Source organism: Trematomus bernacchii, unplaced genomic scaffold (genome assembly GCF_902827165.1).
Source record: "Trematomus bernacchii unplaced genomic scaffold, fTreBer1.1, whole genome shotgun sequence".
NCBI lineage: Eukaryota > Metazoa > Chordata > Actinopteri > Perciformes > Nototheniidae > Trematomus > Trematomus bernacchii.
The window spans coordinates 2,441,406-2,466,456 of NW_022987469.1; the positions used below are offsets into that span (position 1 = coordinate 2,441,406).

At 45.0% G+C, this 25,051-nt stretch overlaps 1 protein-coding gene across 1 annotated transcript; it reads left to right on the plus strand.

Annotated features, from left to right (window-relative positions):
• The first annotated feature begins 491 nt into the window (after window positions 1–491).
• Window positions 492–24,296, plus strand: camk1ga (calcium/calmodulin-dependent protein kinase IGa). Its single transcript, XM_034144342.1, has 12 exons — window positions 492–577; window positions 3,318–3,443; window positions 3,622–3,696; window positions 4,000–4,138; window positions 4,239–4,362; window positions 12,529–12,604; window positions 12,864–12,976; window positions 21,126–21,204; window positions 21,348–21,435; window positions 23,615–23,898; window positions 24,030–24,125; window positions 24,236–24,296. Exons 1-11 carry the CDS (start codon window positions 492–494, stop codon window positions 24,091–24,093), a joined length of 1,254 nt encoding a protein of 417 aa, XP_034000233.1. The 3' UTR covers window positions 24,094–24,125; window positions 24,236–24,296.
• Window positions 24,297–25,051: the final 755 nt, after the last annotated feature.

A 25,051-nucleotide genomic window follows, 5' to 3' on the forward strand; every position in this document is an offset into this window, starting at 1 on the left:
ATGCGATTGTTTATGTAAGCGAAACAGGTGGGGGGGTTAGGAAACTGGGAATGGTGAGGGAGAAAGGCTTAGGACCCCCACCCCTAATGACTTTGTTTATCAGGTATGTTTGACCATATCAAAGAAGGTGATTGCAAAACATATGTGTTTTCTGATTAGCTCCACCTTTGAACAGAACACAACCTGCAATATCAGGTGATGAATAATACGGCCGGAGATGCTGATGAAATTATGAATCAAATTCGGTTTGATTAATTTAGAAACATGTAAAAGGTTTATATACAGTATATACTTAACTCAGTATGTAGTAAAACACATAATGCCAAGATGCATACATTCACATAATACGATTTCTTTAGGGCTTAACTTTAGCTTAGCACATTCATGTGGGGACAGATAATGCATCATGAAGTCTCCCTGTTTTTTAATTAAATGTGTAAATCATTCTTGTCATTTGTGCTTCAGGAGTCTACGGCAACGTCAGAGCCAGAATGAGGCGGAAGGAGATCATCTGCAGCTGGAAGAAAAGCACCAGTAATATCAGAGATGTGTTCGACTTTAAGGGGAAAATGGGATCGTAAGTACACCCTTTTACGTGTGTTAAAATGGCAGTTGCTAACAAGTGACTAGATGGGATACAGAGGTTATTAGCAACATAAAGTGTTGTCCCGTAAAACCCAGGGGAAATCGTTCACTCAGTGACTCATGACTCCAAAGACACTTTGGAGTCATGAGGCCATGGTTTAGTCCATATCCAGTTAGCTTTTTCTTCTGTTATATAACATTTATGCTTCAATTCAAAGATCATGATTCATAAAAATTGGTTAATTTTTGTGGATTATCTTGCTGAACAAAACACATAAGAATAATTATATTGGTTGTTTGTTAAGGCAATCAGGGAGATGCTGCCAACAGGTTGTAGTGTATTGGAATTCAACTTTAATACCATTTGTTGATGGTAATTGGCACAGACAGGAAGTGGGCTGTGTGCCGCTATGGGAACTTTATGTGTCCATGTCAATTTACCAGTCATGAGAATCATCAGCCAGTGAAGAAAACATTGTGTCGCCTCCTCAGAGCTGTCCTGCAAAGGTGTGTGTGTGTGTGTGTGTGTGTGTGTGTGTGTGTGTGTGTGTGTGTGTGTGTGTGTGTGTGTGTGTGTGTGTGTGTGTGTGTGTGTGTGTGTGTGTGTGTGTGTGTGTGTGTGTGTGTGTGTGTGTGTGTGTGTGTCCTAGTTCCTGAGCACTGACGTAAGAACAGTGGGAACATCCTAGCACCACTTCATTATAGGATTAAAAGCCTGACTCATTTAATTGCTGGATGAGTGCACCATATGAAGGGAGGTGTGTGAATAGGTATACCTAGGTGTGTGTTTGTGCCAACATTTTTAATCAATTAATGGCATACTTTGCAAAGAGGCATTCAGTTTTCAATCAAAGGGGCACTGTGTAATGCCTGGCCACATGCTCCAGATAAATAAGGGCAGCATTTTACTTTACGTTGAGAAGCCAACTACTAACTAACAGCACGGCAAGAATACACAAAAGTCGACGAAACTGAATCATAGCTGAAAGCCGGTCAAAATAACACTACTATCTTGTAATCTTCACTGGTGGCACTGCCTATAGGCTATAGTTTGCCACCTGTGTGTGTTAGCCGACTGCGTTCCCGCCTCCCCGCCACTAGAACACCAGAGAAACCTTCAGTTAGTGGCTGCAGCAACTCCAACCCAGCGCAGGAAGTCACAGTGTTCTGGTCTATAGGCCCTGACACACCGATTATACAACGGGTCAGTGACCAAGATGGGCATCTGTCGGCCATCTGCAATTTTTACACACTGCCTACATCTTCCTCAGAGCTGTTATAGAGAGTTAGTACCTTGCCTGCAGGCACATAAAGTGTATGATATTGTAGGCCATGGGCTGAACTCTTTGCGTTGTGTTCAAATGCAACTTTTTGGCAAAGACGCAGATAATGTGACCCCCTGGATCAGACAATTGGCTGAGGTTTGGGCTGGGTTTTTTTTTATTGTATCAGTTTTTTTTGTATCAAGGACAGCTAAAATATCCCCAAAAGATTATTGGTGGCTAAAAAAGTTATAGGGTATGGGCTCCAGTGACATTTCTAGGTTATAAAAGTTGATCAATTTATGTAAGTGTGCTTTAATTCTATGATAAAAGTCTCAGTATGAGTCTAACCCTAATTCAGAAAACAGTGTACAATACAAGTATTGCAACAGCGTTTTAATACATGTGTATTAAGTCTCCTTTATTGGGATTGAGAGGTTAGGGTTAGAGCTGCAGTGTAAATCAAGCCTCAAGAAAGTGATATATACATATACAATTTCGTAGTGATCAAATGGTGGTACTGCAACTTCCGTGTCAGTCACGTGGGCTCCAAAATATTTGTTCACAATGGCTAACATTGGCAAAGACATGTCTGTAAATCACAAGATGCGATGAGCTAAATCAACCACCCAGCACAAACACTTGAATAGCCCTTATTAAATCACTAGCTCCTAAAGTGTGTCAAATGCACTAAAAGCTCAATCCAGAGTTATTTTCCCTCTCCATTCATTTGAGCTGTGACGGAGTGGAGGCAGGGCTTAAGGTGTGCATGCTCAGAGGGCCCAGATCCCCCGATTATCATCAGAACAGATGCTTGACTTTTAATTATAGCCTATCACAGCACAGTAGGGCAGAACCGGCTGCAGTCAGGTTGCATTGTGAAAATCATAGGAGAGCAGAATAAAAAAAATCATAAAGTTAAAGGAGGTGGAACGGTTTGGTGTGTGAGTGAAAGCTACCTTCTGATTGGTTGGTAACCGTTAGTGGAAAGATTTGACTCGTGAGGTGGTACCTAGATGGGGTGGACAGATCCTGATGGTAGCATAGAACTTGGTGAACTTTTTTCAAATCTGGTTAAATCTATTATTTATTTATTCTTTAGGACCACAAAGTGACCCATGTCATGCCTGGGGCAACATCTCTCTTTTCTCAATATCTCGCAGACCTGGTGTCCACAGAAGAGATCCACAGTTATTTTAAGGACTATAAAAGTACGCTCATGCTTATGGTTTATTGAGAAGTATTTGGAGATATTATTCATCATCCTGGAAACAGTTATATCTGTGTCTTAAAGTAAAGGAATGTCAAACCACAAAGACTAGTGCTTTGAACTTGAATGATAATGAAGAAATTAAAAACAACAAATAGTTTTGTCCCTAATAGTTGAATATGGTTGACTATTTCTATGGATTGTTTTCACATTAACACACACTTCACTCTGTGTATTCTGTCCTTCCTGTTTTTGTGCAGGGGGTCCTTTTCCGAGGTTTTTATGGTGAGAGAGAAGAGAACAGGAAAAATGTACGCCCTGAAATGCCTGAAGAAGAAACACCTCGCTCATAGCAACCTCGAAAATGAAATCAATGTACTGAGAAGGTAAAACACACACACACACACACACACACACACACACACACACACACACACACACACACACACACACACACACACACACACACACACACACACACACACACACACACACACACACACACACACACACACACACACACACACACACACACATGCCTAATTCTCTTTCTTACTCTTTCAGGATACAGCACGAGAATGTGGTAGGACTGGAGGATTTCTATGAGAGCCGGACACACTATTACCTGGTCATGCAACTGTAAGAGAACTCCTAACTGTCACAAACTATTACCTTGGTCAAACTAAATATTGACAATGGGTCTAATTGAGGGTAAAACAAATCTGCCAATAACAACAACATAGGGTTAGTGTGCTTCTTTTATGTATGGATGGCTTATAGTGTCTTTTCCCCCTTAAATTACTTTCACTCTAAAGTCAGAAAGGGATTCTAAATGTTGTTTGCATGATTTTATACACATTTTCCCTCTTGGTATATTGTGGTGTGTGCGATCTACACATATACACAAAGTTCTGAAGTGTGTGTGTGTGTGTGTGTGTGCAGGGTGTCAGGTGGGGAGCTGTTTGATCGCATTTTAGATAAGGGGGTTTACACCGAGAAGGACGCTAGCATGGTGATAAAGCAGGTGCTGCAGGCTGTCAGCTACCTGCACGAAAACAGCATCGTACACAGGGACCTTAAGGTGATACACAAAGAATACATCTGTACGTTTACAGCATTTTTTCTCTTTCCCTCTCTTTAACTTCCTTTTGATCTTTCTTTGTTCCTCTGTCTGTGGTCAGCCTGAGAACCTGCTTTACTATAACACAGACGAGAATGCGAAGATCATGGTGAGTGACTTTGGTCTGTCGAAGACGTTGGAGCACGGCGTGATGTCCACAGCCTGTGGTACGCCGGGATATGTTGGTGAGTGATGGATGCGGGGCAGACACGTACACTTCTTTTGAAAGCCCCTTGTTATTTATATCTGATATACAATTGTACATTTAAATAATACTACTACAAATTATGTTTTTATCTGGCAATATAATACAAGTGGTATTATTCAAGTTATTTAGTGAAGACACAAATAAAACAAATCAATTAGATAGAATAGATAGAATGGGAGGGATGAAACCCCTCTGTAATGGTCACACATGCAGAGCACACAGCACACACAGTGACATTTGTTCTCTGCATTTAACCCATCCTAGTACCAGGAGTCTAGCACTAGGAGCAGTGGGCAGCTATTGTACAGCGCCCGGGGAGCAATGGGAGTGGGGGGGGAAGGGGGATGTCCGGTGCCTTGCTCAAGGGCATCACGGCAGGGCCAAGGAGGTGAACTGGGAGTAGCAGTAGTACTCTCCAAGTAGCAGTCCACACTCCATATTTAGGTCTGTTCGGGGACTTGAACCGGCGACCATACGGCTCACAGTCCAAGCCCCTACTGACTGAGCCACTGCCGGATAGGTCTCTGCATTTGACCCATCCTAGTGTTAGGAGCAGTGGACTGCCCTTATGTACGGCGCCCGGGGAGCAGTGTAGGGAACGGTGCCTTGCTCAGGGACACCTCGGTAGCACTTGGTCTTTTCCGGGACTTGAACTGGTGACCTTCCAGTTGCCAAGCCAAGACTTTGCCACCACCGCCCTTAATTAAATTAAGAGCAATCATTAAAGTTGCATCATATAGATTGCATGCTATTAAAATGTACAAGTGCAGACCATACATCTGCTTCCTCAGCAAGGCAGTCTGAACCTCAGCAACTCTTACCAGTTCCTCCTGGAGGGTCCCAGTCAGAGGAGATACAGTATGCTTCAAGGTTCAAGGTTTTTTATTTTGTCATACGAACATAGCTACAGTGTAGTTATGACGATGAAAATCTTAGGTCACAGGCTCCTCCAACAGTGCAACACAATAACACAGATAAACAGAAATATAGTCAAAGTAAATAGTAAATACAAAAATAGTTTAAAAAAGTGAAATAGTGAAATAGTGCAATAAGAGTCTATGTGCTTCAAGTTTGATGTGCCCATAAAACGCTGGGTTACGTATTGTAACCCTTGTTATATTAACACAGGCGGAGCCCTCTACTGGACTCTATGGGTACTACCTTATCCTGCGAGCATTCTCCCACTGAGACTTCTATAGACGTAGCCGGCCCTGGGGCGGGCCTACCTGAATGCGCGCGCATCTCACCGTATAAAAGGAGGCCTCGCCTCCTGACTATCATCCTACACCTCTCTTCAGCGAGCGGAATAGGACAGACAGTGCCCTGAGTAGAGAGCTCCGCCTGTGTTAATATAACAAGGGTTACAATACGTAACCCAACGTTATATCTCTCACAGGCTCCGCCCTCTACTGTACTCTATGGGTACAGTGGGTGGAGCCCTGATGTATACGCGCACTGTCGTCCAACAATAGTATTCCACCCTACTGCCGCTGACCGGCTTTTCTGGTCAGCAGCTGCTGCCCCACACTCCCCCTTAACCCGGTTGTGACCGTGGAGAAGTCTGGGCTGCGGCTGACAGAGCACACTCTGCTGCGCTTACCTCGCAGAAAGTGTGCTCACAAAACAGTGCTGGGGCCCCCCCCTTCCGCCCATAGGCAGATGGGGAGAACCCTCAGGCCTGTATGGGCTCACTGTGCACCTACCTCCCTGAGTCCCTAAGGATCACAGGGAGAGCGCCAGTGCCCATGCCCCACACTCAAACACTGACCCCGTGCAGAGCGTGTGTGGACTAAAGTGTGGAGGAGAGTAGCCCTCCCCATCCCGGGACCCCTCAGAGGGCCCGGGAAAGGCGAAGGCGCATTACGTCCGGGGAGGGGGTCAGATGCCAACTGACCCACAGCCCCCCCCTTCCTCACCAGTCCTGTGTTGCCCCAGCAAGCACAGACGAGGAGAAAGAGCCAGACATGTCCAAGAGATAAAACCTTATGAAGGGGCCTGGCGTCGACCAAGACGCCGCTGTGCATATGTCCTCCACACTCACACCGTTGAATATGGCTACAGCCCGTGTGGAGTGCGCACGAATCCCCGTAGGGCAGGCCCTCCCCGCCTGTCCGTAGGCATGTGCAATGCACTCGCAGAGCCAGCCTGTCAGGCGTTTCTTGGACAGAGCTTTCCCGATCACACTGCCCCCGAAGCACACGAACAGCTGTTCGGTGCGTCTAAGGGCAGCCATGAGCTCCACATAACATGCTAGCGCACGCACCGGGCAGAGGAGGCGCAGTTTAGCTTCCCTGGCCCCACCATGGGGGGGAAGACTAAAACCCCCTAACTGAATAGCCCTCGCCCTGAAGGCACTCCTTAGGGTCTTGGGCACAAAGGAGGGGTTCGGTCTGAGTGTCGCGCCGCCCGAATCAGTAAACAGCTCGGGTGCACCGACAGAGCGGTTAACTCGGACACTCTCTTAGCTGACGTTAAGGCAAGAAGCAAAGCTGTCTTCCACGACAGTGCTTTTAGGGAGGAGAGCTTCAGAGGCTCAAATGGTTCTGAGACCAGAGCCTCGAGCACTAGGGGCAGGTCCCACTGCGGGGTGGAGGCATGCACTACTGGGCGCAGCCTCCTGACCCCCTACAAAAACCGCGACATCAGTGGATGAGAGAAGGCTGACCTGCCGCCAAATCCCTCATGGCAGGAAGAGATGGCTGCTGCATACACTTTCACTGTTGAATGCGCAAGCCCTCTGTCCACCAGTAACTGTAAGAAGGATAAAATAGAGCCTAACTCACAAGACAGGGGCTCTATTCTCCACTCCTCACACCATCGCTGGAATCCCAGCCACTTCGGCCTGTAACAGGCTGTGGTGGATCCAGCTCTAGCTGCCTGGATAGACTGAATAACACTGTCAGACAATCCACCCTGTCTCAGCCTGTCCCTCTCAGGAGCCAAGCCTGGAGAGGTTGGCCGAGAGTGGGTAACGCCCCGATTGCACCTGCCTCTTGAGACATCGCCCCCAAGAACTGGGGAACCGCCCAGGGCTGGCCCACCTTCATCTGTGTCATCTCTGAGTACCACAGCGCCCCGACGCGGTCCGGAGCCACTAGAATGACTGACAGACTTTCTCGCCTCACTCTCCCCAGGAGAGGGAGAATGAGACGCAGCGGTGGAAAGGCGTAGAGCAGCTTCCTTGGCCATGGCTCGTGTGCAAACGCGTCCACCCCCAAAGGCGGGTCGTCGCTCAGAGCCATGGAGAACCACAGGGCACAGTGGCTGTTGTGCCGACTGGCGAACAGGTCCACCTCTGCTCTCCCGAACTGGGCCCAGATCTGCTTCAACACCTCCGGGTGAAGCACCCACTCGCCTGGCAGGGGGCCGCCCCTCGACATGAGGTCGGCCCCTCTGTTCTCCAGTCCCGGGATGTGGAGGGCTCTCAGAGATAACACCACCTCTGAAGCCCATAACCACAGTTTCTCCACTGCGGTCAACAAGGCGGCAGAGCGAACTCCGCCCTGCCTGTTGATATAAGCCACTGTGGTGCTGTTGTCGCACCTGACCATTACATGTCAGTACATTACAGGGGCATGAAATGCTGGAGGACTAACACTACCGCCCGTAGCTCTAGGAGGTTGCTGTGTCGAGACTCTGTTAGAGCCCAGCGCCCACCTATAGCCCTCTTCAGGCAGGTCCCTCCCCATCCTGTTCTGGATGCGTCCGTGAACACTGTGATGTAGGAGGTCACCCGTCCCAGTGGAGACCCCCTCCGGAGGTGATCCGGGGACCTCCAAAACCGGAGGTTGCCCTCCACTGAGGGGGGGATGGTCACCAGTAGTTTGTGCCTCTTGGGGTCCAAACGCAGGCTGGAGAACCACCTCTGCAGGCGGCGCATATGTAGTAACCCCAACGGTATGGGCTCAGAACAGTCTCATAATACACACATGCACACAGAAGGATTCACACTTGTATTTCATGATCCACAAAAGGATTCACACTTGTATTTCCGGATCCACACTTGTGTTTTTCAATGCACACACAAATGTGTTCCGTTTCATATACATGTAAATAAAATCCAAATACAGAAAAAAGTTTTACATATGTATTTTTGATCCTCACATATTTGTTTTCCGTTTAAATCCCCTGAACCTGCAAACACAAACCGCTTTCTGTGCATGGATTGCTCTGCATTCGTGTGTGGGTTTTTTGAGACTCCCCTGACGGTCACCCGATTCGTACTTGTAATTTTTTCTATCTATAGCCAATCAGATGTCTCCTCAATTCTAAGCCAATCACATGAGCGCGCCCCCACGAGGGTAGATTTCTTGCGTTCATGTCACTTCATATACGCATTTTGCGTAGTCCGGAGCAGGGTTTCCGCGGACAGAATTTAATTTTACCGGACAAATTTGAAACTTACCGGTCATGTTTCAATAATAATAATAAGAAGAATTGTGTAGCAGCGTTTCCGTTAGGTAATTACCGGACTATGACCGGATAATAACACGGGAGTAAGGATCATCTCTTTTCCTCTCTCCCTCCCTCTCTCCTGACAGCCCGTCAGTTTCTCATGCAGCTCGCTAAAACTTCACTCGCGTTTATGTCCATATCGATCAGATCCAGCTCTCCTGATCGGCCTTTATAGAGAGCACCGATCAAACTATTAAGAGTGAATATCGGCCGATAATGACCGGCGGGGCTCCCCCCGTTGACAGTTCACTGTCTAGCACTGGCTTCGTAGTGCACTGATCGATTAGGCTAAGCTAACCTGTAGCTGCTCCCTCCACACTCACAACAACTTCATACAGACATAAATAAAGCAGCTGATCGCCATACAGGAAACACACATTTAAAACAGTTTTGCCTGCCGTTTTTGTGTACACAAGCATTCATTAATGGTTCGGAAAGTGGCACTGTACCTTAATAATATAAAGGCTTGTATTTGCGTGCATTTCCTGATCGGAAAGTGGTAATGTACTGAGAGTGGAGGTGTCCTGAGATTAGCGCCTGCAGGCAGGCTCCATGGACCTGTCAGCTCCGGACAGCGCAAAATGCGTACATGAAGCGCTACGTCATGAACGCAAGAAATCTACCCTTGTGGGGGCGCGCTCATGTGATTGGCTTAGAATTGAGGAGAAATCTGATTGGCTATAGATAGAAAAAATTACAAGTACGAATCGGGTCACCGTCAGGGGAGTCTCAAAAAACCCACACACGAATGCAGAGCGATCCATGCACAGAAAGCGGTTTGTGTTTGCAGGTGCAGAGGTTTTAAACGGAAAACAAATATGTGAGGATCAAAAATACATATGTAAAACTTTTTTCTGTATTTGGATTTTATTTACATGTATATGAAACGGAACACATTTGTGTGTGCATTGAAAAACACAAGTGTGGATCCGGAAATACAAGTGTGAATCCTTTTGTGGATCATGAAATACAAGTGTGAATCCTTCTGTGTGCATGTGTGTATTATGAGACTGTTCTGAGCCCATACAACGGGACCACCATGTGAGCAGCTGCCATGAGACCCAGAGTCTGCATGACAGTTAAAGCTGTCACTGTCGCCCCCTGTCGCAGCCTGTGCACCGCCCGGAGAAGGGACGCACGTCTGCTCTCTGACAGGGTGGCACGCAGCGTGTCTGCATCGAGCACCACTCCCAAATACAACGCCTGTTGGTGAGGTATGGGGGTGCTCTTTTTCCAATTGATCGCAAAGCCTAATTTGGTTAGGTGTGTGATCAATCGTGCTGTGCAAAACATTGCCTGTTCCCGTGACCCAGCCATGACTATGAGGTCGTCTAGGTAAAAGAAAACTCTCATGCCGTGGGTGTGCAGCGGTTGAGGCGCTGTGGCCACACATTTGCTGAATGTGCGTGGGGATAGGGAATAGCCGAACGGCAGCCTGTTGTATTCGTAGGCTGTTCCCTGAAAGGCAAAACACAGATACTTTCTGTGCTCTGGAGCAATTTCTACATGAAAGTACGCGTCTTTCAGGTCGATGGTGGTGAACCAATCGCCTGGCTGCACAAGTCCCCAGTAACTGTTTCACAGTTAACATGCGGAATTTCCTGCAGGAAATGTGGCGATTCAGGCCCCGGAGATCTAGAATAGGTCTGAATTCCCCTGTCTTCTTGAGAACCAGGAAGTACATAGAATAAAGACCCTTTTCCTTGTGCTGAGGATGCACCACAGACACAGACTGTTTCTGCACCATAGCCTGAATCTCTGCTGAGAGGAAACCCATCTCCACCTGGAAGGACAGATTCACCTCTCGCATGCCCATAAAAGGAGGTGGGACGCTGCAAAACTGGAGTGAATAGCCCCGTTTCAGCGTCCTGTCCATCCACTTTGTTAGTACACAGCTGAGTTTCCATTCCCCATAACATTGTGTTAATGGACAAGCCCTCAGCTGTGGGGCCGCAGCTATGAAGCTGTGATACTCTCTGGTGACCCGTTCCGCCGCAAAACTCCCCGTGAAGGGTCGACACAGAAAGGGCCGATTATTTACCGAGGCCCCTGAACGCACCGCCGCACGCTCCTGTGTGAGCGAGCGCTCCACCATAATGCTGCTCTCACCACTACGGTAAACAGCATTAATCGGAGTCTTTATAGGCGTAGTGTGTTCTACCAAGGCCCCTGAACGCACCGCCACGCGCTCTTGAGTGAGTGCGGGCCCCGCCATAATGCAGCCCTTACCACTACGGTAAACTGCATTAACTGGAGTCATTGCTCTAGGCGTAGTGTGTTCTCTGACAGTAATACGCCGGCCATAATGTCCCTGTACCCGCACAGCACCATGATAGTACTGCCTGCGGTTATCACTCTCATCTGCGCACTCCTACTAGCCACCTCCCTTACAGGAGCTACGACTGGGGCAGCGAGTGGGGAATTTGTACAGACATCATCATGTGTAAGTGTAGCATTGTGGAAACAAAGGACACTTAAACATGGATACAGATCAACCAACCAGCCGCCCGCGGAAGCAGATGGACCGCCAGGCTCTCATCAAGAGGGGGCACACCCGGACATGTCGTGTCCCAGCGGCCCTCCACCCTGATGATGCCTGCCATAGCGGCTACTGGGGCCTTCGTTTTAAATGGCTGCCACCATGTCGCCTCCACACACTGCCATATTTCTGGCAGCTGGGGCGAAACGAAGGTCGGCTGCGCCGGATGTACCGGGCCGTAAAACCCCTGTCTCAGGCGGCTTACAGGCCTCGGTGGCAGCGGTGGGGGGAGCGGTACGTTTCCTCGTCTCCCGACTCGCCCATCTCGACGACGTCGAGATCCTGATCCTCTGGCTCCTCCTGCCGGGCATCACTTTTCAGGAGATGCTCCCCACGATGCTGCCGCGTGAGCCGCGGAATCATCTGGCAGGCCGAGCAGGCCGGTGCCGGGCCCATACTGCTCACGGCGTGGTCGGGCCCCATGCATGAGAAGCAGAAGGGGTGCGGATCAGCCCCCGCGATCAGGTTCGGGCATTTCGGGCAGGTCCTGTGGTCAAGAATTGACTCCATTTTCACTCTCTTTTTTCTCTCGTCTCAAGCTCCGTGGATTCACTTCCGCTGCTGAAGAGAAAAGGATGATAGTCATTCTGATCAGCTGTCTAAACCACATGAGAGTCCTGCCAGGGATATGGTTGAGGCTTTCCCCCAAGTTTTTAAATTACGCTTCCTCTGGAGGAAGTTCAGATTTTTTTATGGAGTATAAAGTACTCTAGCGTGTCAATTTCCTTGGTTAGGCCCAGCCACGAGACTCTTTACCGGCAAGATTTCATCCTAGGTGATGCAGCTCTGTTGTGACTGGGTCTGAACATCGCAGTCTGGAGCTATCGCCTCTGACATCGCAGCTCCTAGGTTTACTCACTCTGAACCATGATAAAGGTGGTGATTCTTGGAGGAGCAAACAGTCAAATCAGATTTCATTAAAAAAATGTAGGGTTGAAGGGTGCATGTGCTTACAATTGTATACTTTGGAATGTTTGATACATGTTCAAATGTGTGAAATGCTTAAATGTATTATTATACAGTTATGAAGTACACATTGTTATTTGAAAAATAGAAGGAAAACAATAAAATTAGAGACATCCATGGTAAAAGTATCTATTTTGAATGTCTTCTTGCTCTGTTGGCTGAATTACTTTTGTGGTTCTACAGCCCCTGAGGTTTTGGCCCAGAGACCCTACAGCAAAACAGTGGACTGCTGGTCCATTGGAGTTATCACCTACATCCTGTGAGCACATTTCTGTTCTCTATCAAAACATAACACGTTACATGGCTGTGTGGAAACAACCAATACAACATTTAGATAATAACCTAAAGGTCAGGAGCCTGAGATTATACAGTAAATACATTGATTTATTTTGTTAAGAAATCATATTCTTCTCATAAGTTTGATAACACAGTCATGGCATATCTACATTTGTAAAAGATTTTTGATGAGGATAATTCATTGGGATTAGCTGAGTTAGCTTGCTGTGTCTGAGTTGCAGGCTCTGCGGCTACCCTCCATTCTTTGAAGACAACGAGACGCGTCTGTTTTCAAAGATCATGAGGGCTGAGTACGCTTTTCATTCACCTTTCTGGGACGATATCTCCGAGTCAGGTATGAAAACAGCAGCAAATATGAAAATCTCAGTCTTCACAAACAGCTTTGACATCTGATATCCCTGTCCTTTCTCTTCTGGTAATTGTACTGATTTGTATTCAATATTTGGACACTATTCTAAATGACCGTGGCTTAGTCTTGGTCTATAATCAATATTATTTTAATAATAAAACCAAGTAACATTGTGAAATCAAAGTAAAAGGGTTAGATAGAGCATCAGCATTTATTTACACCTGAATCCGAAGCTCCCCTTGTTTCTTCAGAGCTTTTTAATCAGTTTTAGCTCAGTGTTTGTCTGGCCGTCCTGCAGCTTTACTGTTTGGATTATTTTCTGGTTTATATTGTGTAGACTTGGCAAGCAGCTGTTTTCAGTGAAAACAGCTCTAAAACAACAAACTGACTAACTGGTGAACCAGAAAGTTCCCTAAATAATTGTGCATATTAGACATACATCATCAGTTGGCCAAATGAATGATAATGTAGCTCCATAACATCCTGATGTATAAATAAGCAACTGAAGCTAATAAGGACCATGACCTGAAATGTGGCTAACTTTTTCATGCTAACTTTGAGTTATGAACTGTGTTCATTCTCATCAAGTTTATGTTGTTCTTTAAAAGCAGTTTGAGGATTCCTTTGTCTATTCTTGAATAACAATTTTCTGTTACATGATTGGCTGATTGCTGTTCTGTGATTGCAGGTACATGATTTTGGTTTCTTGGTAGGTTACCAAGAAACCAAAGTGCATCACAGCATGCACTGGGGCAAAAGATTCATTGACATAAGTCTAATGATATGTCAATGAATCTATAAGCATGCATGCTTTTCTGTTTACACTCAAATATCTTGGTCATGATCCAGCTGACATTTAATAGGTCTCTTTTGAGTGTGGGCTCAATAACTTGTTGCTCTACAATAATTATAGTTATCCATCTAAGAAGAACAAGGGAACTGGGCCACATGGCCCTGATGATAACACATGATAATATGTCCATGTTTTGTTCACAACTTGCTGGCTGCCCCCAAGTGGCCAAGATTAATCAATTTTTATTCAAAACACTTAACTTGGACTTAATCTACTAAATCACTCGACTGCCAAGGCCTTGACACACCAAGCCGATTTCGGCCGTCGATAGATGTCTGGCCGTCGATGAGCTTCCTGTCGCCCTACTCAGATTCGTGTGTCCCGCACATGGATGTATAATAAGAACTGGATACAGCGTGGGAGGCGGGGCCTCGTTAATTCCTATGAGAGTTGCTCATTGGTGCATGAAGACAAAATGGCCCAACTTTTGAGAGAGCAAAACGTCACGAAAGTATTCATATGATCATATAATCCGTTCTTATTGTGCATCCATGGGTAAAGGTAAAACTCATGTACTACTGAACACGTCACATGAACGTGCCGGGCGGCGCGGTCCCGTGGGTTAGATCCGCGTTCATAATGCAGAGGAAAATAACTCTCAGAATAACGTTATTAGCACATTTTACAACTTGAGGACCGAATGTTTTTAATAAGGGCTATACAAATGTTTATACTGGGTAGTTTATTTAGTTTTAAAAAAAAATATCCAACGATTTACAGACGTCTCTTTCCCAATGTTAGTCAATGGGAAAAAGTATTTCCGGGCCCAGCGACTGATACGGAAGTGTAGTACCACCGTTTGGCCTCAACGAATATTTTACTCCGAGTCCGGCGCACTTCCTGGGGGCTTGGTCCCACACCGTTGTGTCTTTTCGGCCGTGCCGACACCTTCCGCTGCCGGCAAAAAAAATCACTCTGATTGGCTGTTCAGCTTAGCGAAACACTATTTTCTTGAATTGGAGTGGAGCTGTACAGACAGTACTTAAGTAAATGTACTGTGTTACTGTCCACAATCTGCCTAGAAGTATTTTAATGTTGTAGCTGTTCAAGATGGTCATTTTAAAATGTTTTAAAAATATACTGTTCGTAGTTAAACCAATAATAATGCTAGGGCTGCAACTGACAGTTATGTAGACACATTTATTTATTTTCTTAACGCTGTGTGATTTAAAAGAATAAACACAAATAGCAGGATAGGCACACATATTTGCTATATCTTGCCCCACTGAAAAGGCACTGCACCGATACTGTTAAAATATTGGCATAGTCATAGGCGGCGCGTGAGGCTCAGGTTTGGGAAGGCTAAATAACTTTTTTTACCTGACGCTGCCTGCCTATAGAATCTATAGAAAAGAGATCAACTCAGTGAAAGCACCGCTTGCTGACCAATCAGAGCTCAGTGTGCGGAGTTTAAATCTATCAAGTCATATTACAGGATAAAGGAAATACAGTTTAAACTGCCGTATGCAGAGAAGACGCCAAAGTGTCGCACTTATCATTCATATCACATCATCAATCAGATCATCGATCATATAATATCATAATATATCATATATTTCCTAGGTTAGGTTCCAGGATAAGAGATCAACTCAGTGAAAGCACCGCCTGCTGACCAATCAGAGCTCATTGTGCGGAGTTTAAAGCTATCAAGTCATATTACAGGAGAAAGGAAATACAGAAAAACTGCCGTTGCAGGAAAGACGGCCGGCAAAACGTGAACATTTATAGAATATCACCTCCCATCTTCAGAGCAATCTGACTATTATAACATTAGCGTTAAGAAAACTTATCTTATCTTATCTGCCACAACATAAGTAACCGGATCAGAGTAACATTAAGTACAGTCCGCGGCACTGTGAGTGCAGATGTAGATGTGTCCCATTATCATTCATATCATATCACATCATAATGTATCATATATATCCTTATTTGAGTCAGCTTCTTGAGCCGTATCTGGCCGTGCAACACTCACAGTGTCACATACTGTATGCAGAAGTATTATTTTAAGCAACACATTAAGTTGACAAAACACTCGAGTCAAATGTAATTAAAGTCAGATCCACTCGTGTCTTAGACGGGGCTTTCAAACACTCGGTAGTTTATTATTTTTTTTAACCAGTTGTTCTATATCAGGGGTAGCCAACACGGTGCCCGCGGGCACTTGGTCGCCCGCAGGGGCAACGTGTGTCGCCCGCGGGGCATGTTCTAAAAATAGCTCGCCAAGCAAATCCAAAATGTATAAAATACACAAAACAAAAAAGGAAATGTAATTAAAAGAATCTACCCTATGCATAAACGAAACCTAAATCATAGCGAACTCTATCTACTTACTACAACTCTATATCTATCTAACACCCCTCCTCCCCCCACCCCCACAATGAATATCGACCAATCACGTTCTTGCTTGATTTGCGGGACCAGCGTTGCAGTCGGGAAGAAAAGCAATGTGGCACCTCCCCGCTGATTTTCCTCCTGGCAGAATCTACACAACACATCAGCCCCATTGAACAGCCTATCATGCCAGCCTATACAGCACATGAGGGCCAGAGTTTTACTCTGTGTGTTGCAACTTGCATATATATTTATTGCACTTGACGCACACACACGCATGGCGTAATTTCCACCTGGGACAGGGGGGAAATGTCCCCCGCTCTTTTCGACATCCCGTTTGTGTCCCCCCACTTTACAAATATGTTTATTATTTTTTAACGGAAGCCGTCATCGCCACGGAGGAGCACACAGCCTCTGTGAGCGAGCGAGACAGAGAGAGAGAGAGAGAGAGCTAGCGAGAGAGCTAGGGAGGGAGGGAGGGAGGGAGAGAGAGAGGGGGAGAGAGAGAGCGAGCGAGAGAGCTAGGGAGGGAGGGAGGGAGGGAGAGAGAGAGAGAGAGAGAGAGGGGGAGAGAGAGAAAGCGAGCGAGAGAGCTAGGGAGCTAGGGAGGGAGGGAGAGAGAGAGAGCTAGGGAGAGCACACCTTTATCTATTTAAAGGGGACCTATCATGCAAAATGCACTTTTGTACGTCTTTTATACATGAATATGTGTCCCCGGTGTTCCAGGGAACTCACCAAGTGTCAGAAAACACAACCCTCTCTATTTTCCTCCATACCCAAATCTCTAAAAAAGGGGCTGCAACGGATCTGATAAAAACTGATCCAGATTTGAACACTGTCCTGACGTCAGGACGGTGGCGCTACGGCTATTGGGCCAACTCCACCAATCAGGAGGAGACAGCCACGGCCATTGCCGTTCGAAAGCGCTGGAGACGCTGTAGTACATATGCCAGGCCTGTAAGTAGCGCTGTTGCTCACAGAATCAACCCTTACAAAAACAGAGCTAACATTTTTCAAATTGAGAAAAATGAGGCATGGCTAAAATGCATGATCTGTTTGGTATTTTGAAAAAAAAAAAGTATAAATATGCCTTATATAGGTATGGTCCGACACTATATTATTCAAATATAGCATGATAGGTCCACTTTAATATAGATAAAGTAAGAAATCATTCCAATGTGTACTATAGGACAGTAAAAAAAACAAGAAACAGTTTGAAAGGGGAGTGATTAGTAAAATAAGCATAAATAAAAAGAAAGAATGCTAACTAGGTAACATAAGAATAAACCAGTTTAAATGATTTGTTATTGGTTGTGATCATATTCTAAAGATGTTTGGATTATTGAAAAGTATACAGCTCCCTTTCATCTGAGTGTTGAGAGCTGCATCCATCAATTCATGTTGTGCTCAAAGTGCTCCAGATTGATGCATTTAACTTCAACATTTAAAAATAATCTTCCCGGGGGTGCATGCCCCCGGCCCCCCTAGAGCAGGTGAGGACCCCCCTGGAGGAGGTGAGGACCCCCCTAGAGGAGGTGAGGCCCATCCACCCCCAAATAAAGCAGGTTAAAATAATTAGATTGCATACATGTTCTTTTAGTAAACACTGAAAACGGGTCTCACAGACCCAAACAGCACACAAAGGTTAAAGGTCAGCATATCATAATGTTAAAATGTGCTAAATATATACACTGCAAAAAACAAAAAAAAGAGGACTTGTTTTATTTTTTGAAAGTAGCCCTCACCCTAAAAAAGGTTGGTGACCCCTGTTCTATATTCACCTTGCAGGTGCAACTATGTGGCTTGTATCCTGGATTATATGTTTAAGTCATGGATGTTTAAAGTTCATATTTGTCTAATATTAGTTTACTTTACATTAATGAAGTATGATGCTGCGCTGTCAGTAGGCTACACTTGTCCCTGTTTGTGATTGGTCAAATGTTGCTAACCCCGCCCCTTTCACGTGAACGCGCTCTCAGCTGGAGAGAGAAACCCTGGCTTGATTTACCGAGTTGATAACCAGCGTCGTAGGACCGCTTAGCGAGATCTCGTTTGTTAGGGTGGTTAGTTAAGATAACTCAAACATATCCAGGGTATGTTGAACTGGCTTCGTAGTACAGGGCACAGGTGGCTGCATAGCAGCGCTAATGTCAAAGACACAAACATTATACATTATATTTTTATTTTACCAGGATGCAGTGACAAAAATATTTGGGAAGGCTTAGCCTTCCCTAGCCTACAGTACCCGCCGCCCCTGGGCATAGTTCATCCCTGTGCTGCTTGGCTCGATGTAGCTATTTGTTGTTTGTATATATATCACGCAGTCTGTCTTCTGGTTGCCTCTTTTGAATGACGAATACACACTACCGCCGCCTGCTGATAAGGAGAGTTATTGCGACTCACGCATGCGCAGTGTGTACGTGCTACTTGGTCGTCGGCTGAAGTCTTTGCGGTGTGTTCCAGTCAAGCCCCCAGGAAGTTCGCCGGACTCTGAGGAAAATATTCGTTGTGGCCAAACGGCGGTACTACACTTCCGTATCAGTCGCTGGGCCCGGAAATACTTTTTCCCATTGACTAACATTGGGAAAGAGATGTCTGTAAATCGTTGGATTTTTTTTTTTAAAGCTAAATAAACTACCCAGTATGAACATTTGTATAGCCCTTATTAAAAACATTCAGTCCTCAAATTGTAAAATGTGCTAATAACGTTATTCTGAGAGTTATTTTCCTCTGCATTATGAACGCGGATCCAACCCACGGGACCGCGCCACCAGGCACGTTCATGTGACGTGTTCAGTACTACATGAGTTTTACCTTTACCCATGGATGCACAATAAGAACGGATTATATGATTATATGAATACTTTCGTGACATTTCACTCTCTCAAAAGTTGGGCCATTTTGTCTTCATGCTCTCAACTCTCATAGGAATGAACGAGGCCCCGCCTCCCACGCTGTATCCAGTTCTTATTATACATCCATGGTTCCAGTGCGACTTTTTGGCCAAGACGCAGGAGACGTGAGGCGACACAACAGTCGGGTCCGTCGGGACGTGTTCTTTGGTGTCAGCTTGGTGTGTCAGGGCCTAAGACTTGGCTTAAATGTAGACGTCATGTCACAGGCTTGATAAATTCAACTTTAAGAAGTTGGGCACCATCACAAATATATTTTAAATTAATTTGAGGCTTATGTTTAGTTTTCTGTTTGGTATGTTACTTTATTTCACATTTTATTTAATAAAAGTGTAATGAAAATGCATTGCACTGTTGCTGTATCAAAAGAGGTTGTCTTGAAAGAAAGATGTGTCATGAAATTGTACAGGGTAAGGTCGGCATGCACCTGGACTTGGTTTTTGCCTCAAAAAGAGTCAAATCCAGCTCTTGTTGTTACATGAAATGTGACTAAAATATGATAAACCTCAGTGTTAGCTATAGATCAGCATGTCTTCATATATCCATACAGCTTAACCTTAAGTAGCCCAGCATACCTCCTTACGTCATACTTACATAATCCATAGCTACAGTGACCTGTTAGGGTTAGGTGAGATATAATTACTGTAGAGCCAAACGGGCAAGGACAGTTCTTGTTTGCCTAAATTAGCTAATAATCTGTACTCCTAACCTAATCGCCATAATGGCGCATTTCCACTACACAGCCTAGCTCGGCCTCGCTCGGTATGGCTAGGCCTCGTTAGGACAGGCTCACTTTATGGCGCATTCCCATTACAGTTTAGGAACTGGGGTAGTATCTATAGTAACGCAGTGTAGGCGGAGCCGTGACGTCATCTTCAATGAGAACCCCAGAAAAACAACACAGCCGTTAGCTGTTAGCCCTCAGAGCTCACAGCTCCTCATATATGTTCAGAAACTAGACAAAAGTTAAACAAGTACAAACCACAGACTGTCTGTGTCATGGCTGGTTTATTTATGTCTGTATAGGCCGTTGTTGTGAGTGTGGACGGTCGGAGCATATGCAACGTTAGCTTAGCCAATCTCCATTTAGAAAACACGCATTTTAAAAGGTTTTTCGCCTGCCGTCTGTCTGCAGACTTGTCAAAGCATTAATTCATGGTTTTTACTAACCGGTATCAGTATGTTGTTACTTCGGCATCATTTTGAAACGTGTATTACAATTAAATCACGGTCAAATATGTTCATCTTGTTGTAGTTGTAGCCCCCTTGCCAGCGATTCTCTCTCTAGTTTAGCATACTCAGCCCGACTCAGCCTGGTTGTTCCTGGCCCTAGAACCACGATTTTATGGGGCCAGAAAAACTGTGAATTAGGACCCGCTAGCCGGCACTAGGCCAAGTGGAAACGCAACCAAAAACGGGCCCTGCACGGCTCGGCACGCTTAAAGCGAGCTCCGCGCTGCAGTGGAAATGCGCCACATACATACCTCCACTCCACAGGAAGACCAACACATGAAAATGTCCAGAAACACTGGGACAGTGCAACACAATTAGTCAATTAATTAATTAACTTGGATAAGTCAAATTAAACACCATGTTATGTGTTTAAAAGCTATACAATGGTATATTGAATCAAAAGGAGTTCTGTTATAGAATCTTAATATGCTGTGTTGAACAGAACGGAAAAAACATGTATACCAGTTATTCAAGGCTCAATGTTCCTCAAACATCCAAGCATTAGTCTTTCTGTGGATGGGTTTACTGTATTTCAGCGCAGCTTTATTTTTCAAATGACATACTTTCTCGGTTTTTCCTTTATCTGATTTAAGGGTCTCTTTTTTTTGTCTTTGCGTCTGAGTCCTGGCGCTCAGTTGTTGCCGTGTTTCGCTGGGGCCTAACAGTATAAAATGTGTGTAACATTGAAAAGGATTCATACATTATTAAATTGAAGGTGACCAAATGGGTATATTTGTATGCTAACAGCAGGAGTACTTTTTCTATATATCGTCAACTAACAGATGACCATTCCATGTCTCAACAGCCAAAGACTTCATCAGGAATATGATGCATAAAAACCCCACAAGACGCTTCCTCACCGAGCAGGCACTCAGACACCCATGGTGAGTCCTCTCTGTCTGACACACACACACACACACTCACACACTCACACACACACACACACACACACATACACACACACACACACACACACACACACACACACACACACACAGATGATCTAATGTCATTGACTTGATTGCAGGATTGCTGAAAACACAGCTAAAGACGTGGACATTTCTCAGTCTGTGTGTGAGCAGATGGAGAGAAGCTTTGCCAAATCCAAATGGAAGGTGAGTCACACTTCTATTTATATTTATATTGCAACAAAAGCTAATGTTGAGGTCTACTAAAAAAGATTTATATTGTGCAATTCTCCAAAATCGCATTGGTTTCTCATATAGCATCTCTGTATAGTATGTGTATTCACTCTCTGTCCTACACGGCTTGTTGGAGCTCCTGCCCCCACCCCTCCCTATGAGCCCAGTGGCCGTCTGCGAGACAGCGAGACACAGCGAAACCCAGCCCGAAACCAGCCCGAGCACACACACACACCCACAGCCTGGCTGGGAGTTTGTGTGTGTACACAAGCTTCAAATACAAGTTGACAAATGCCATAAACTCTTTATTGACACTCTACTGTGTAAAGTTTTAAACTCTATTATTTAGTGGGAATGCTGATACAGCATTCCAACTATATGTTATGCTACGGACAAAAAGTGTATTATTCCGCCGACTTATTTTGGACCTCTTCTCCTCCCACATTCAACATCGCAGAAACTCCGTTCAAACATCAAAACGTTCAGCTCGGTCGGGAATCGCAGGCTATTACTTTTATCATTCATAACTTTCATAATTCCAGAGATACATCCCATAATGAATCACATTTTTTACATTTTAACTTTAACATTGCGCAGCTCGTTAAGGCAGAGTGCGTGATGTCACAGCTTGAGGGTAGGAAATCTTGAAATTTGCCTTCATATATTTTTTTAAAACTGCCATAATTCCCAAACCCTACATTCCTGAGACATAATTTTTCATGACAAACGTAGGAAAACATCTCGTAGCTTGAAAAATGACAAATAATTAAACAAAATGCCTCTTCAGGGCATGAAGTGACAAAAACGTTCAACATGTCTCCATTAAAACCCATTGTAATTTCAGGCTGATATTTCCTCACAGCAGCAGTCGCACACCTTTAGTTAAACTGCCAAAAAGGCCACATTATTAACCCGAAAGTACACAAAGATTACACTTCAGATACTCAACTTCCTTGACATGCTTCACGTTTTGAAATTTCACAGATATCTGTTATGGTTCTTCCACAAAACGTTCACATGTAAGAGGTTTATCTCTCATTCAGAACAATGCAAACCTTTGATCTCTACAGAGCTCGTTAGCTCAACTATAAACACCTGTGTAATGGAACACGATGATGTCATCACTCCAACTGACAGCAGTCAGTTCTAACTGTTCATTTCATACACACACTCTCTCTCTCTCTCTCTCTCTCTCTCTCTCTCTCTCTCTCTCTCTCTCTCTCTCTCTACCACACACAGACACACACACACGCACACACTCTCTCTCTCTCTCACACACAATGTTCCAAACGGCCCAAAACTTCACAGGTTTGGTAATGATGCAGCCATCAACGCATCTAACCGTATTATGGGGTGTCATCAAATGCCGTTGCCATGGCGAGAGACCACTCGCCATGAAGCACGATGTCGCTGTAAGTCCAATGGACACGGTCCGATCGTCCTCCAAACTTCGCTTGTATATCACCGGTACAGCCCTCAACAGCTCTACGTCAATTATGGGGTTTCTTCAAATGCCGTTGCCATGGTAACACAAGGCTCGCCATGAAACACGGTTTTCTCATAACTTCAGTGAAAATGCTCCAAACAGCCCAAAACTTCACAGGTTAGATAACGATGCAGCCATCCACACATCTAAGCGTATTATGGGATGTCATCAAATGCCGTTGGCATGGCGACAGATCATTCACCATCAAGTTAGTTCAAAAGTTTGCAGTTCAAATATTCTGCTGCTTTTCCAAGCCTTTTTACTTTCTTTTCTTCTCATCACACATTCAAGCCCCCAGTGTTCATGTATCATTTCAATCTAAATTCTTCACTTTCTTCTTACACATTACATTTCAGCATAGCAGTTTAGTGTCAGCTTTTCAGCATAAAGCATTCCCACTAGCAATTTCTTCAGGAATTGCATTCTCTAGTTGCATCTGATATTTGCTTTTATATTTAATAATGTCATTGAGACACAATAACTCTGTACTCATTTAATTTAATCTAATCTACTATAACTTTGAGGTTGAGTAAATGGTTCATGATTTAGTGACTTCTTTTATATAAAAGCATCCTGTTCATGACAGGCTGTCCTGACTTACAGACACGTGTCATGGCATACGTAGCAGCGGTGTAACTCTCTCTTTGTATTTCACGTTTCCCACAGCAAGCCTTCCACGCAGCCTCAGTGGTTCACCACATGAAGAAACTGCAGTCGTCCCTTTCCGAGCCCCTCCCCCTACATCCCTGCATGCCCCCCATCATAGTACAGTCCTCCTCCCAGGAGAATCTGAGAGCCCTGGACCCGTGCCTCCATGAGGCTGAGGCCCTGGACCCGAACGGGAACCTGGTCCCGGGGGCCGGCAGTCCGTCCTGCAGCAGTGCTGAGGAGTCCAGAGAGGGCAAAGACTTCCTCTCAGAGACTGACGCTGCTTTCAGGCCCTCCAAGAGGTGGGAGCTGTTCCAGAGCCAGACAAATGTTGATATTGCAGTAACTGTATTTGTGTCAGGGGTCTGGGTTTGAACAGTGACATATCGTCTATGATTATCTATAAATCTTTCCAAATTGTGGTGTGTTGCAGTGTGGACAAAGTGTCTCAGAGGAAGAACCCGTCCATTCAGTCTGGAGTGTGTTCTGTCATGTGATTGGCTGCCTAACCAAGATGAATCCCATGCAGGTAAAGAGTCATCGCTCTTGTTCAGAATATAGATGTTAGTTAAATGACTCTTTAAAACCAACTTGTTCATATTAATAACTCATTTTCAAAAATGTGTGTTTTTTTGTTAGAATTGAAGGCACTCATATCGTGGTATGAAGATGTTGACACACTCAGCTTTTTCCTCTCTGCTGCGGTTTACACACATGGAGTATCTGCACTATAAAAAACACTTTCACAAGCAAGGCCTGTTTATAATGAGAAGGAACAGAAACAACAGGAATTCATCATTTAGAATTCATACAATTTGTGTTACGCTGATTGTATTTATTTGTCTGTATATAACTGTAAATATGTCACTAAATACCATCAAAATGTATTTGTTTGGAAAGGATTCATGTGAGATTTGCAAACGTATTACGGGTTCTATTTGACTGACATGGCTGTTATGAAATGTAACAGCGTATTTTTATAAACTGATAGGTTTTTTAGACTCTGAAGCTTCAGAGTCATGTTGTTTGTGTGCTCTGTATCTTTTCTAATATTCCTAATGTATATTCACCACTGGATTTACAGAATTTGTGAGTGTACCTTTAAAGGGGACCTATCATGCAAAATGCACTTTTGTACGTCTTTTATACATGAATATGTGTCCCCGGTGTTCCAGGGAACTCACCAAGTGTCAGAAAACACAACCCTCTCTATTTTCCTCCATACCCAAATCTCTAAAAAAGGGGCTGCAACGGATCTGATAAAAACTGATCCAGATTTGATCACTGTCCTGACGTCAGGACGGTGGCGCTACGGCTATTGGGCCAACTCTCCACCTATCAGGGGAATGTGGGGTTGGGCCACGGCCGGCCATTGCCGCTCGAAAGCGCTGGAGACGCTGTAGTACATATGCCAGGCCTGTAAGTGGCGCTGTAGTCTGCCACAAAAGCAGCGAA

Excerpts from the sequence above, each read along its gene's own strand:
- camk1ga (XM_034144342.1), top strand. The coding sequence starts at position 492 with ATGAGGCGGAAGGAGATCATCTGCAGCTGGAAGAAAAGCACCAGTAAT. Across the intron at positions 21,436-23,614 it reads TTGCCAAATCCAAATGGAAG|CAAGCCTTCCACGCAGCCTC; the intron begins GTGAGTCACACT and ends CGTTTCCCACAG. Across the intron at positions 23,899-24,029 it reads GCTTTCAGGCCCTCCAAGAG|TGTGGACAAAGTGTCTCAGA; the intron begins GTGGGAGCTGTT and ends GGTGTGTTGCAG.